This window comes from Lissotriton vulgaris, chromosome 12 (assembly GCF_964263255.1).
Source record: "Lissotriton vulgaris chromosome 12, aLisVul1.2, whole genome shotgun sequence".
In the NCBI taxonomy this organism is placed as follows: domain Eukaryota; kingdom Metazoa; phylum Chordata; class Amphibia; order Caudata; family Salamandridae; genus Lissotriton; species Lissotriton vulgaris.
Genome location: NC_141700.1, coordinates 108626423 through 108639834, shown reverse-complemented (window position 1 = coordinate 108639834; position 13412 = coordinate 108626423). Strand labels below are relative to the sequence as shown.

Sequence of the window (13412 nt, the reverse complement as noted above, 5' to 3'; positions counted from 1 at the left end):
GCGCTCGCTTCCGCTTCGTAGAAACTTCATTTGTGAGGCGCCTGATTGCCGCTTTGTAACGCTTATCTTGTAGCGCGCATTTATCACTGTTTGGAAGCATTTCCATTGCACCAGCGCATTTCGCCCCAAGCGCTCCGCTCCGCTGTCCCCTACGCAGCCATTTTAGTTGTTGTTGTCCTCCTTCGTGACCCGCCCCACCTCCCAGCTGAGACGCCCTCGCCCCTCCCCCTCCACCATCCATATATGACAGTTAATCCCGCGCGCAGCGTCAACGCGCAGCGTCCGCGCCCAATTTGCGCCGAAGGTGCGCCAAAGGTAAGCCCGTCCGCGCCTGGACCGCGCCCAGCGCCATACCCCCTGCCCCGCGCGCTACCCAGCCCTCTCGCATTACCTACGATGCCACCACCCTCCTAGCTCTTAACCCCGGTCGCGCCCCCAACTGCGTCCAAGCCGCTCCTGGTCGCACCCATGGACCGTTCTCCTGCTACTCCTGCAAATTCAGCGGCACCGACAACATCTCCGCTACGACCACACCACAGATTCCCGACCCCAACCACCTACAATGCATCCTTCTCAACACCCGCTCGGTCCACAGGCACACCATTGACCTTTGGAATCTACTAGACGCCATCTCTCCGGACGTCGCCTTCCTAACGGAAACATGGATGAACGCTTCCTCCGCCCCTGACATCGCCATCCCTGATGACTATAAGATCACGCGCAAGGACCGCACCGACCATACAGGAGGAGGAATCGCTATCGTCCACAAGAAATCAATCCGCATCTCAACCAGCTCTGACGCCAACCTCGCCAACTCCGAACACCTTCACTTCCAGATCCACATCAACCCAAGACCACACTCAGAGGCACCCTCCTCTACAGACCACCAGGACCCCGCGCTAAATTCAGTGAAGACATCACGGACTTCATCACCCCACACGCGCTCTCCTCCAAAGACTACATCCTTCTGGGAGACCTCAACTTCCACCTTGAGAAGATCAACGACCGCAACACCGCCACCCTCTTGGACAACCTCGCCAACCTCGGACTTAAACAACTAGTCACTTCCCCCACCCACATCGCAGGTCACACACTCGACCCCATCTTCACCTCCAGCAACCATGTCTCTTTCAGCCACATTACGGATCTCCTCTGGACTGACCACAGCTGCGTTCACTTCACCTACAACAAGCCGAAACCAATCATCCACCTCCAACCAACTCTACAAAGAAACTGGAACAAAATCACCACGAAGCAGATCTCCACATCGCTCCTTCAAACCTCCCCAGCCCTCTCTTCTAACGCCAACGAAGCCGCCTCCAACCTCACCCTTTGGTTATCCAACACCGCCGACACCTTAGCACCACTGAAAAAACGCCAACACAAACTTGGCATCAAGAAGGCCTCATGGTTCAACGAGGACCTCAAGAAATCCAAGAAACTATGCCGCTCCCTTGAAAAGGCCTGGAAAAAAGACCCATCCACCAGCAACAAGGACGCCTTCAAAAGCGCCATCCGTACTCACCACCAACTGATCCGAAAAGCCAAGAAAACAGCATTTAAGGATCGACTCGACAACAACGCCCACAACAGCAAGGAACTTTTCAACATCGTCAAGGAATTTTCCAACCCCTCTGCCAACTCCAACGACATCACCCCCTCTCAAACCCTCTGCGACTCCCTAGCCTCTTTTTTCCACAACAAGATTGCTGACATCCACAACAGCTTTGACAACCAACCCGGAAGCCAACCCACCCTACCATCAGCTGACTATCTTCCCCCCGTTAACACCCTTAACGCCTGGAACCCAATCTCCACTGAGGACACCATCCGCCTGATGAATTCCATCCACTCTGGATCCCCCACAGACCCATGCCCTCACCACATCTTCAACAAAGCCGACTCCGTCATAGCTCCGCACCTCCGAGACGTCATCAACTGCTCCTTCAACTCCGCTACCTTCCCAGAAGACTGGAAACACGCGGAACTCACCGCCCTTCTGAAAAAACCAACAGCAGACCCCACCGAACTCAAAAACTACCGCCCCATCTCGCTTCTTCCATTCCCGGCCAAAGTCATCGAGAAAGCTGTCAACAACCAGCTCGCCGCCTTCCTCGAAGCCAACAAATCACTCGACCCCTCACAATCTGGCTTCCGAGCCAAACACAGCACTGAGACCGCCCTCATCGCAGCAACAGACGACATTCGAACTCTACTGGACAATGGAGACACAGTCGCCCTCATCCTCCTCGACCTCTCTGCAGCCTTCGACACAGTATGCCACAGCACCCTTTTACAACGCCTCAGAAACATCGGAATCCAAGGAAAGGCACTGGAATGGATCACCTCGTTCCTCACCGGAAGAACCCAGAGAGTCCGCCTCCCACCATTCAAGTCCGAGGCCTCTGAAATCATCTGCGGCGTACCACAAGGATCCTCACTCAGCCCCACCCTCTTCAACGTATACATGAGCCCCCTCGCGGCCATCGCCCGCCAACACAACCTCAACATCATCTCTTACGCGGATGACACTCAACTGATCCTATCTCTCACCAAGGACCCCAGCACCGCCAAAACTAACCTACACGAAGGAATGAAAGAAGTCGCCGAATGGATGAAACAAAGCCGTCTGAAACTGAACTCAGACAAAACAGAAGTCCTCATCTTAGGTAAATCCCCCTCTGCATGGGACGACTCCTGGTGGCCGGATGCCCTCGGAAATGCACCCATCCCGACAGACCACGCACGGAACCTTGGCGTCATCCTGGATTCTTCACTCTCAATGAACAGACAAGTCAGCGCCGTATCCTCTTCCTGCTTTAACATCCTTCGCATGCTCAGAAAAACATTTCGCTGGATCCCCTCCGAAACAAGGAAAACAGTCACCCACGCTCTAGTCACGAGCCGACTGGACTACGGAAACACCCTCTACGCAGGTACCACCGCTAAACTCCAGAAGAAACTACAACGAATCCAAAACGCCTCAGCCAGGCTCATATTAGACATCCCACGCAACGAACACATCTCTGGTCACCTGAAAGACCTCCACTGGCTACCCGTCAATAAGAGAATCACTTTCCGACTGCTAACCCACGCACACAAATCACTCTACGACATCGGACCAGATTGCCTCAACTCTCGATTGTCCTTCTACACCCCCTCCCGCCAACTTCGCTCTTCCAGCCAAGCCCTCGCCACTGTCCCTCGCATCAACAAAACCTCCATGGGAGGCAGATCCTTCTCATACCTGGCTGCCAAAACATGGAACTCACTTCCCGCTTACCTTCGCCTCACCCAGAATCACCTAGCGTTCAGAAAGCAACTTAAAACGTGGATATTTGACAAATAATCCTCCTCCCCTCCCTAAGCGCCTTGAAACCCTCTGGGTATGTAGTGCGCTATATACATTTTATGACTTGACTGACTTGACTTGACTACTGTATTGTTGTTTATACAGGGCTTTCTATATCCCTTGCAGGACCTAAAATGCTTTTCGGGTTGTTGACTAAGTAGTTCCTCCATATTTATCAGTTATATAGCACTACACAGCCTAAGAATGTTACTGTAGCACTCGTTATTTGCTCAATTCCAAGGTACCCCAAGTAGACCCTTACTACGGTTACCCCTTCGGCATGTCACCCCATTAGGCGGCGGTACGGTGGAAAACTTGAACAACTCACTTACCTTCAGCAGCTGACCTCGTTGTCGGGCCTGTGTTGTTCAATCTGCCACCCTGCTAAAAGAAACACAATAGTCATTGTTAGCTTAGTTTCTTCCCATTTTAGGATGGGATCCAAAGGTCAAGAGATTAGGCGTAAAGCAGAGAGTATGGTACGAAGCTGTGGAAGAGAGCGCAAACAACAATTGATGTGATGATATAACCAATATATCTAAATCTATCTATCTATCTATATATATATATATCACTGGAGGGCGTACATTTGGTGGTAACTGCAAAGGGACACCCATTAGAGCATGCCCATAAAGCCATTTTTTGTTCTTTTCATTTGTTTAATATCTATTTTAATCTAAACTAGGTATGCATTTCTAAGCTCGGACTTCAACAGCATTAATGAAGTTGGCTTTTGAATAACTTGATTCAACACAAATGTTTTAATACCATACCATAGTACCAGATTATGTTTTAATACTTGCATCTTGATTTCATGAAAACATTGTACACCATAAATCAATACACCAGACCACACAGATTTTCTACAGAAGCATGCTTCTTTCATAAAGATGTGTTACATTTTCAGGTCAACTGAAACATAGTGTTCCTTTCTCCACACTGGAGTTTGATTGCTGTCCTTCGGTTTCACCTTATAAGGATTAATGGTAGTCTATCAAATTTAGTAACAAACATCCTTTGACATGAAGCACTGACCGTGAAACGGCCACATGGACAATGCCACAGTGCAGTAAGGACTGAAAGTTCCTACTGGAGCATGACCAAGGCTGATTGGCATTTGCTGGTCTCTATCTAGACTGGTGCAGTGGGCAAAAAGCAATGTACAGGAATGGGGTCTGGGCAATTACCATTGGCTAAGATTAATTCAAGCATTCCACACATCACCCTTTTGTTTTCCTTAGGGCAGGGACCCGAGTGCAGCGAGTGTGCTCAGCAATGAGTTCTGTGCTCACTGTGCACCAGCAATCAAGCTGCATCTCCGAGATGAGGCCACATGCGGTCTGGGCTTGTTTGTGTACATATCTGGGTGGGACCTGGCTTCGCTGTTCGTGCAGGAGTGTTCCTATTGTGACAGGACCAAGGCTGATTTGTAAATGGCTGTTCTCCCTCTAAAGGAACATAGAAGCAAAAAAATAATGGACTGGAATGAAACTTGAGTAATTATCATAAACTAAGGGCCTGATTATGACCCTAGTGGTCTGGAAATCGCGCTCACTGTTTGGTGTTTCAACTGCCCGCATATCTGGCAGCCCGACCACCGGATTACGAAGCAGGCAGGAAGACTGCCTCCACCGCAAATACCTGCAATCCTGCGGCGGGGAAGGCAGAGGCGGTCAATGGAGGTGGTGCCGGCACTGGCACCACTGCGCGCATTATGACCCAACTTTCCAAATAACTTTTCCTGGCGGGCGACCGCCTTGCGAGGGTCAGCACAAAGGCTTGTTTTGGGGTGCAAAACTGTCTCCAGGGCTAGTAAGCCCTTGAGATATGCTACTGGTGTCATCTGAGTTTGCCCCATGCCACTGGGCAGGGTGACCAACTGGCATGGGTACAAATTCAGGACTGTGAGTGTAAAAATTCAGACAAAGGGTCAAAATTCAGGACAGGAGGTCGAAATTCAGGACAAAAGGTACGTTTTAAAGACACATCAGAGGAGGTTGAGCAATAGTATATAAGTAAGTAAATAGACAACCACTTAAGTACAAGTGAACATAAGTTTTTATTAGGTTGAGCAAATTGTGCACTTCATGGTTTTTCAGTATGCGTGCAGCTTTGAGCAAATGTGCAGGTCTTTTTGTGGTAACAAAACCGCCCTCTCCCTCACCCCACCTTTCCAGCCTCCCAGGAAAACGCCCAATATCCAGTCTGGCCAGTTCAGCCTTGCAACCACCCTCCAATGGTGCCCCTCATCTTCACAAAGACCCTCTCTCATGTGTTTTTAATTTCTTTTATAGTGCTACTCATCCCAAGTAAGTCGGACAGGGTGTCGGAGAGCGTTACATCACACACATCTTATATAGAGACAATGACCCGTATACATGTGAAAATCAATGTATAGGAAATGTTACTTAAGATCATGGGGGTTACAATGTGTAATTATTCTTTCATCCATCATTCAATCTTTCACCATTCATTCTGTCCTTTTATCTGTGTGCCATCCATAACAATATTCAACCATATGCAAACCTATCCATCATCTATCCTTGCATCCATCCATCCATCATTCCACTCATCTATCCCCCCATTGTAATTGTATTGTATTGTAAGGGGTGCTTGTAGAGCGCACTGACACCATGGGTTTCCTGGCGCTGGTTGGAAGTAGAGGGGACAGAGGGACTAACCAGATTGGGGGAAAAGCCAGGTTTTTAAGGACTTACGAAAAAGAGTCAAAGAGTTAGAGGTTTTAAGAGGGAGAGGAAAAGAGTTCCAGAGCTTGGGGACCAGGTATGCAAATCTCCGGCCTCCAGATCTGCAGAGCTTGTAAGAGGGGACAGTCAAGAAGTGAAGATGAGAGGATCTCAAGTTCCGGGATGGGCAGTAGGGTCTGATGAGAGATTTCACGAAGGCGGGACAGGGCCCAACTATTGACTTGAAGATAAGGCAGCCGATCTTGAAGGCTGCCCTTGAGGTGACAGGGAGCCAGTGGAGTTTGGCAAGGAGGGGCCTGGCGGATTGCCACTTCGGGATCCCTAGGGCCAGTCTCGCCGCTTGATTTTGAACCGCTTGAAGTCTAGCCACCGATGTTTTAGGCAGACCGTGATAGATCGTGTTTGAAAAATCTAGGCGGGAGAGGACGAGGGCCATGATGACCTGCAGGAGGGCATCAGGTGTAAGGAGGTATGCCACTTTCCTGATCCTGCGCAGCTGGTAGATACAGGACGAGACCACCGTCCCCACCTCCATCCACCCTTTCGCTCATCCATCCCTCCATTCATACTTCCACCCTACCCATTCATCCACTCATCCATCCACTCATCCATCCATTCACTTATCCATCCAGACATTTCAACTTTCACCGATCCAGCCATCATTTCACTTACTCATTCATCCACCCAGTCACTCATCCTTCCACCCTTTCAGTCAACCATCCTCCCTTTCGCTCTCCATCCCCCTTGATATTTGATATTTGATATTTGATATTTATTTATTTTTATAAAGCGCATCTATCGCTCCAGAAGGAGCATCCTGGCGCTGACAATCAGAAGGGCCATAGCTGGGTGAGGTCAAGAATCATATGGCTGCGAGGACTGACGGGTCGGGTTGAAGGAAAATCCAGGTCTTCAGGAGTTTCCTAAAGAGGCTTTCTGAGGGGGCATGCCTAAGGTTAGAGGGAAGGCTGTTCCAGGCCTTGGCCGCCAGAAAAGAAAAGGTTTTTCCACCTTTGGTTTTGAGCTTAAACCTGGGTATGATCACCAGATTGGCTTCTAATGACCTCAGGCAGCGCGAAGGAATGTACTGGGGGAAGCGCTTAGCAAGATAGGAGGGACCGGTGTTCTTAGTGGCCTTGAAGACAGTAACAAGGAGTTTAAAAAGGATCCTTTTATGGAGGGGCAGCCAATGGAGGGTGTTGAGGGCCGCAGAGGCTGAGGACCTTCTCGGAAGACCAAGAACGAGCCTGGCTGCCGCATGCTGGACGCTCTGTAGCTTCTTAAGAGTGGACTTTTTTATACCTGCCAGAATACCATTACAATAATCAAGCCTGGACAGGATCAGAGCCACGGCCACTGATTTCCTGGCGGAAATAGGGAGAAAGTCGAAGAACTTCTTCAGCTGTCTGATAAGGTTAAAACAGCACCCTGCTGTGATGCGCGCATGTTCGTCGAAACTGAGGGACGAGTCAAATTGGACACCCAGATTGCGGGCCGATGAGACAGCATTGGGGGGTGCCTCAGAGTGTTGAGGCCACCAATCTTTTGGGGAGAAAAGGGTGTCTTTGCCTAAAGGTATGATTTCAGTTTTGGCGCTGTTGCACTTAAGGTGGTTATTGTTGAGCCATGCAAAGACTTGGGAAAGGCAGTTCTGGAATCTGAAAGCGGCATCAGGAAGTTTTTTGTCTATGGTGACGACAAGTTGGGTGTCGTCAGCGTAGGATGTTACAAGGATGCCGTGGGATTCGATCAGGGTAAGCAGGGGAGCCATGTAAATGTTGAAGAAAAGTGGGCTGAGAATGGACCCTTGGGGCACACCTGATGGAATAGTTCTTTCGCTGGAGAGGAAAGGGCCAAGTGAGACTGTTTGTGATCTGTTGGATAGAAATGAAGATATCCATTTCAGAGCGGTGTCCGACACACCAATTTCGCGCATTCTGTGGATGAGGATTGCATGTGAGATGGTATCAAATGCTGCGGTTAAGTCGAGCAGGATGAGTACTGCGTGTTTTCCCTCATCCTGCAGGAACTTAATGGTGTCGGACAACTCGATCAGAGCAGTTTCAGTAGAATGGCCGGGGCGGAAACCAGATTGCTGAGGGTGGAGGAGATGGTTGTTTTCTACAAAGGCCTTTAATTCTGCCTGTACTATTTGCTCAGTAATTTTACCAAGTGCTGGGAGTAGGGAGATTGGGCGCATATTGGAAAGGTCTGTCGGAGGTTTATTGTGTTTTTTCATTAACGGCTTTACGATAGCTTTCTTCCATTCAGCCGGGACAGTGCCTGTACTCAGGGATTGATTAATGATGGAATTAATAAGGGGGTTGACGGCCTCAATGAGAAGATGGAGAATAGCCGGTGGACAGGAGTCGGTGGGGGCTCCCGAACGGCAGGTCATGATGGCCTTCTGGGATTGAAGCAGGGATACGGGTGAAAAGTTACAAAGGGAGGGTGAGTCAGTGTTATGAGGTAAGGGGGGAGTGTCAGGAGGAGGGAAATCCTTGTGGATGTTATTAATTTTCTCAACGAAAAAATCAGCGATTTGGTCGCAAAGGATTTGGGATGGAGGGATTTCTAATGCCAGGGCTTTGGGGTGGGTGAAAGATTTAACAATGTTGAAAATGGTTTGTTGTTTTTGATTAGCTGCTTCTATGGCTGAAGTGAAAAAATCTTTTTTGGCTTTCTTTATGTGGGACAGGTATAGCTTCCTCTGCTGAGTGTATAGGGATCTGGAGGTGGGATCGTATGTTTTCCTCCATTTTCTTTCAAGAATCCTACACGTGCGATGGCTGTCAGTGAGGGCTTGAGTGTACCACGGGGCATTGGGCTTCCTTTTATGGGAAAAAGGTTTTTGATGTGTAGACTTGGAGTTGTCCAGAACCAGTTTATTAATCCAGATATGGAAATTTTTGGAATCTTGCGTTACATCTCCTACGATGGTAGGAGGATGGGTAGGGAGCAGAGAATGGGACTTGATGGACTCAGCTACTTTCTACCAGTTTATCGCAAAGGTTGAAGGGGAATTCTTGATGTGTGAATGGGGAGAGGGTTTAGCCTTGATGAAAAAAGGTATAAAATGATGGTCTGTCCAAATTTGTGGGATTGGGGGGGATGCAGTTAGAGTGGCTAAATTGGTACAGATGCCGTCTAATGTGTGTCCGGCTGAGTGCGTGGAGGGCGTGATCAGTTGAGAAAGACCAAAGATGTCCAAGGATTGTTGAAAAGTTAGAGTATGGGGGTCTACACGGGATTCCAGATGAAGATTGAAATCACCGAGAAGAGTGAAACTAGGGTAATGGGTCAATAAAGATCCAAGAGTTTCATCCAGTGAGTCCAGAAAAGGCGTGGCGTATCTGGGGGGGCGATACACAAGTCCACCTGTAAAAGAGGTGGAGGAGTTAATGTGAATCACAAAGCCAAGACTCTCACAGTCCTTGAGTGAGGTCAGTTCAAATGTGTGGAATCTAACATCTTTTCTGATGATGATGGCTAACCCGCCTCCCCTGCCAACAGATCTATCTCGTCTGAGAATCGTGAAATCAGGGGGAAGGGCGGTTGCCAGATCTGGATTCGATGAGTCATTTAACCATGACTCGGTGATAAACAGTGCGTCGAGATCATGGGAGAGTACGAGGTCATGTATGTCTTGTCCATGACATGCTAGAGATCTTGCGTTGATAAGTCCACAACGAAAGATAACTGGCTTATGTGAAGGTGGAAGGGGAGAGTGTGGGATAATGTCAGTGGGTCCCAGAGATGACCATCTGCAGAGGCGGCAGGAGAAAGGTCCCCAGAGGTGAGCGATGGGACGGTGGCCCCAGCAGCTATGGCTTGCTATTGTCGGACGCATAGCGTGTAGCAAGTTGGAGTCATACCTGTGAACAGGATTAGATTGAGCAGCGTGGCCCGCGCCCGGCGTCGTCCTGGCGCGGACGGGCGCAGACGGGCTTGGCTTAGGCGCGGCTTCGGCGCGTATCCGGCGCGCCCGCTGCGCCAGCCCCCTTACACTTGGTCATCCATCCTTCCATCCACCCATCTACTCATCCACTCATGAATCCATCAATTGGCCCTATCATTCATCAATCTGTCCTTTCTCTCATCCATCTACCCTTTTACTCCTTCACTCATCTATCCATCCTTTTTTCCATTTACCCTGCCTTTCACTCACTCATCCAGCCTTACATTCATCCTTCCACTCATCAATTCTCCCATCAGTTCACTCATCCATCATCCACCCTTTCACTAATCCATCCACCCATCCATTTACCCGTCCATCTACCCTTCCACCCATACATCCATGTATTTACCTTCTCTCATCCATGCATCCGTTCACTCACTCATCCGCCTATCTTTTCTCTCAGTATTCATCCAGTTACCCTTTCATTCATCCATTCATCATTTCACTAATCCATCCAGCCATCCACCCATCCCTTCACTTACTCAATTTTTCACATTAATTATGAGCGGAGGCTTTGTCTACAGAGTTGCAGACAGAAGAGGCCCATCAAGGATTTCACCCCTGCTGTAGATCCTAAAGCAAGGGGTGGGGCGGGGGAGGGCTCACTATGCCCCTGTACATAGGAAATCTCAAAAAGTGGAAGTCATGAGTCGTGCATGAAGCACTGTGCCACTGACATGGTCTTTCCAGGGTTTTAAGTGGGATGAAAAAAACTGGGGGAGGGGGGGGGGGGTTCTCCAAAGGGGGTGTTCGATGTAATTAAGGGCATACCTAAGCTAAAAGTCTGTGCTCAGCATATTGTGCCACCCGACTGGTAATTTGCTGCTTCTTTCATTGCATCCAAATATATAACAGAACAAGTAGTGTTACACCTACCAGCCAGAACTATTGGCTTTGTCAATGGTTGCCAGTTGCATAAAATAAAAAAGCAGCAACTATGGCTTTGTTGAATATGGCAATGAAAATGCGGCCATTTTATGATGAGACAGTAAACCCTTTTTTTTTTTTTTTTTTTACTTGTTTCGCCACCTTTTTTTCGTGAACTGAATTCTCCTGTAGCAGCATTGGCGGTTTTGTGTATTTCACCGCCTGACTGAATGCCCTGCCCTAGACCGAGGCTGCAGGAGGCCCACCACATGCATTAAAAGTACACACTGTCCCATTGTCATTCTGAATGTGGCAATCAGCCCCATACAGAATGACAATGGGCGGATGGGGCTTGTCTTGGGTTCGGAGGCTGAGTGAGTGGCGGGGCCATCAGGGAGCAGAAGCTTCAGGCAGGGGAACAGTGATGTTCCCCAATGCCCAAAATTACAGACAAAAGGCGTCCGTAAAAGGGTTCCTCAAGGACAACGGACGTGAGGCCCAAATTACGGACGGTCCGTGAAATTTACGGACGGTTGGTCACCCTACCACTGGGTCGGTTGCGTGTACAGTTTTTCTTGCAGAAAGTGTTGCAGCGAAACAGTGCACCCGTCTGGCTGGAGGCAGTGCAGTATGGCAGGCAATGGCCTCAGGCTCTGAAGCAGAGTTGAAGAGTACCGCCTCCATTTCCTTGCCAGACACACAACGCCAGCCCCACAGTGAACTCCTGATGCGGAGGGTGAGATGCTGCCGGCTCGGCGTTTAAACAAAATAACTTGATTGGCAAGACTCTAGGTTTTAATGATACTGCCTTTCGATTTTGCTAACTGTTGTTTTTCTATTTTACATACGCCCGGAGATGTGGGGTGGGACGCACCAGTTCTTATGAAAATCATTCCAGTCTTTGTGGTCTATTGCGCTCTTCAACCTCCAGATGTCTCTGCCACCATAACTGTCCTTGCATGTTCCCTAAGGTACGGGGGGAGCAAATGGGCTTAGGGATCCACCCTGGGGTATGCTTGAGCTGGGCTCACACAAGTTTAGCTCTTTCTGTGCATGCTATGCTGCCTGTCGAAGCCTGAGTTGAGAACATTCCAGGAGTCTAGAGGAAAAGCTAGGGTAGATTTTGGGGGCCCAGAGTTTGCATTAATAGTGGAAGGGTCACTAGACCAGGCAACTTGTACTATTGTTAGGTCTCTGTTTAGAGGAATTAATAGCTATATTTCATTTTCTTCTTGAATATTTTGTGTTTTACATTTAAAGGCACTTAAATTCCACCTCAAGTTCTGCTTTGACAATCGACCTAAATGTGGATTCTGGACTTGGTTTACTTGAACATTACATTAATTCTACATTTGATGTCCACTTATGTGTTATATTCCATTTTCTTAAAAAATGTTGACAAGCTGTTTTATGAACCATTTTCTTAGAACTCCTTCACTAATTCTCCCCCAATACCTTGTTTGGCTAAACTTCTCCTGATATCCCCATGTGCTCACAGAACTGCTAATGAGGGCATCCTTCGTAACTTGTCCTTTGTCAGACCCTCTCCTGATGCAGCCTTCTTCCAAACACACTACGCCCCCTCATCCCCAGATCCAATCTCCAAATAATATCAACTTTCCCGGTTCTTCTCAGAAGGCCCACTTGCTCATTCAGGACTTATCCTCTCTTAAGCCCAAGTATGATGCTTTTGCAAATTGAGTCATTCCTGGAGCCCACTTCCTCTTCCAGACTTTTGCCTGATACCAATTTCTGATCGCACGCTCTCTTCTGAGGCCTTTTTCTCCCCCAGGCCTTCACCTTATGCCTTCTTTTTTGTTGCCTTCTTACTCTGCACTCTTTATGGTGTGTCTTCATAGGCGCTCTATACTTTCTTCTTATCCATTTCCTCTTGTGGTGTCCTCATATTCCCTTAGGATAGATACCATCTGCTTCTGGTACAACCTCTTCAGGCCCTATTAAAATGACCTCTATAGGCGTATACCAGGAAGTTCAACATTGGACCAAAATAAATAAATCCTTAACAGATTTTCAGATTAACCGCTGTTTAGTTAAAAGATCCATTTTCATTTACTGTAGGAAGGTGCTCTTGTTTGAGATCGACTCCTTTCTGGACAGAGTAACACTCCCAGAATTGGAGGAAGAGCAAGCGAAATGCTTAGGCCAGGACATAAAGCCGGAGGAAATTAGGAGTGCTATCAAGCACATGGCCCAAAGTAAAACACCGGGAGTTGACGGATTACCGATAGAGTTCTAATGGAATTATGTTGACTTACTAGCCCAGAGGCTCTTGGAGGTCTACAAAGAAGCGAAAGAATTAGGTCAACTCCCTAACTCCATGCGGGAAGCACTTGTGATCCAGCTTTTGAAAACTGGCCGAGCGGGGACAGACATGGCCTCCTATCGCCCATTATCAATGCTGACTACCGACTACAAAATTGAGCAGAATTTTGGCAACTCGCCTCTTGCAGCATATGACCGCGCTGATCCACGAGGATCAAGCTGGGTTTTACCCGACTAGGAACAC

The 13412-nt window shown here is 48.5% G+C and overlaps 1 protein-coding gene across 3 annotated transcripts in view; it reads right to left on the bottom strand.

Annotated features, from left to right (window-relative positions):
• The window catches only part of MSTO1 (misato mitochondrial distribution and morphology regulator 1), a 255728-nt gene that overhangs the window by 212087 nt on the left and 30229 nt on the right, over positions 1–13412 (bottom strand). For 2 of the 3 annotated variants that reach the window (XM_086947417.1, XM_086947418.1), the window contains exon 5: positions 3685–3733. In XM_086947417.1, coding sequence (XP_086803543.1) covers positions 3685–3733 — 49 coding nt within the window. Of the gene's footprint in view, positions 1–3684; positions 3737–13412 lie in introns of all 3 variants that reach the window. The other variant, XM_086947416.1, reaches the window with a different exon arrangement.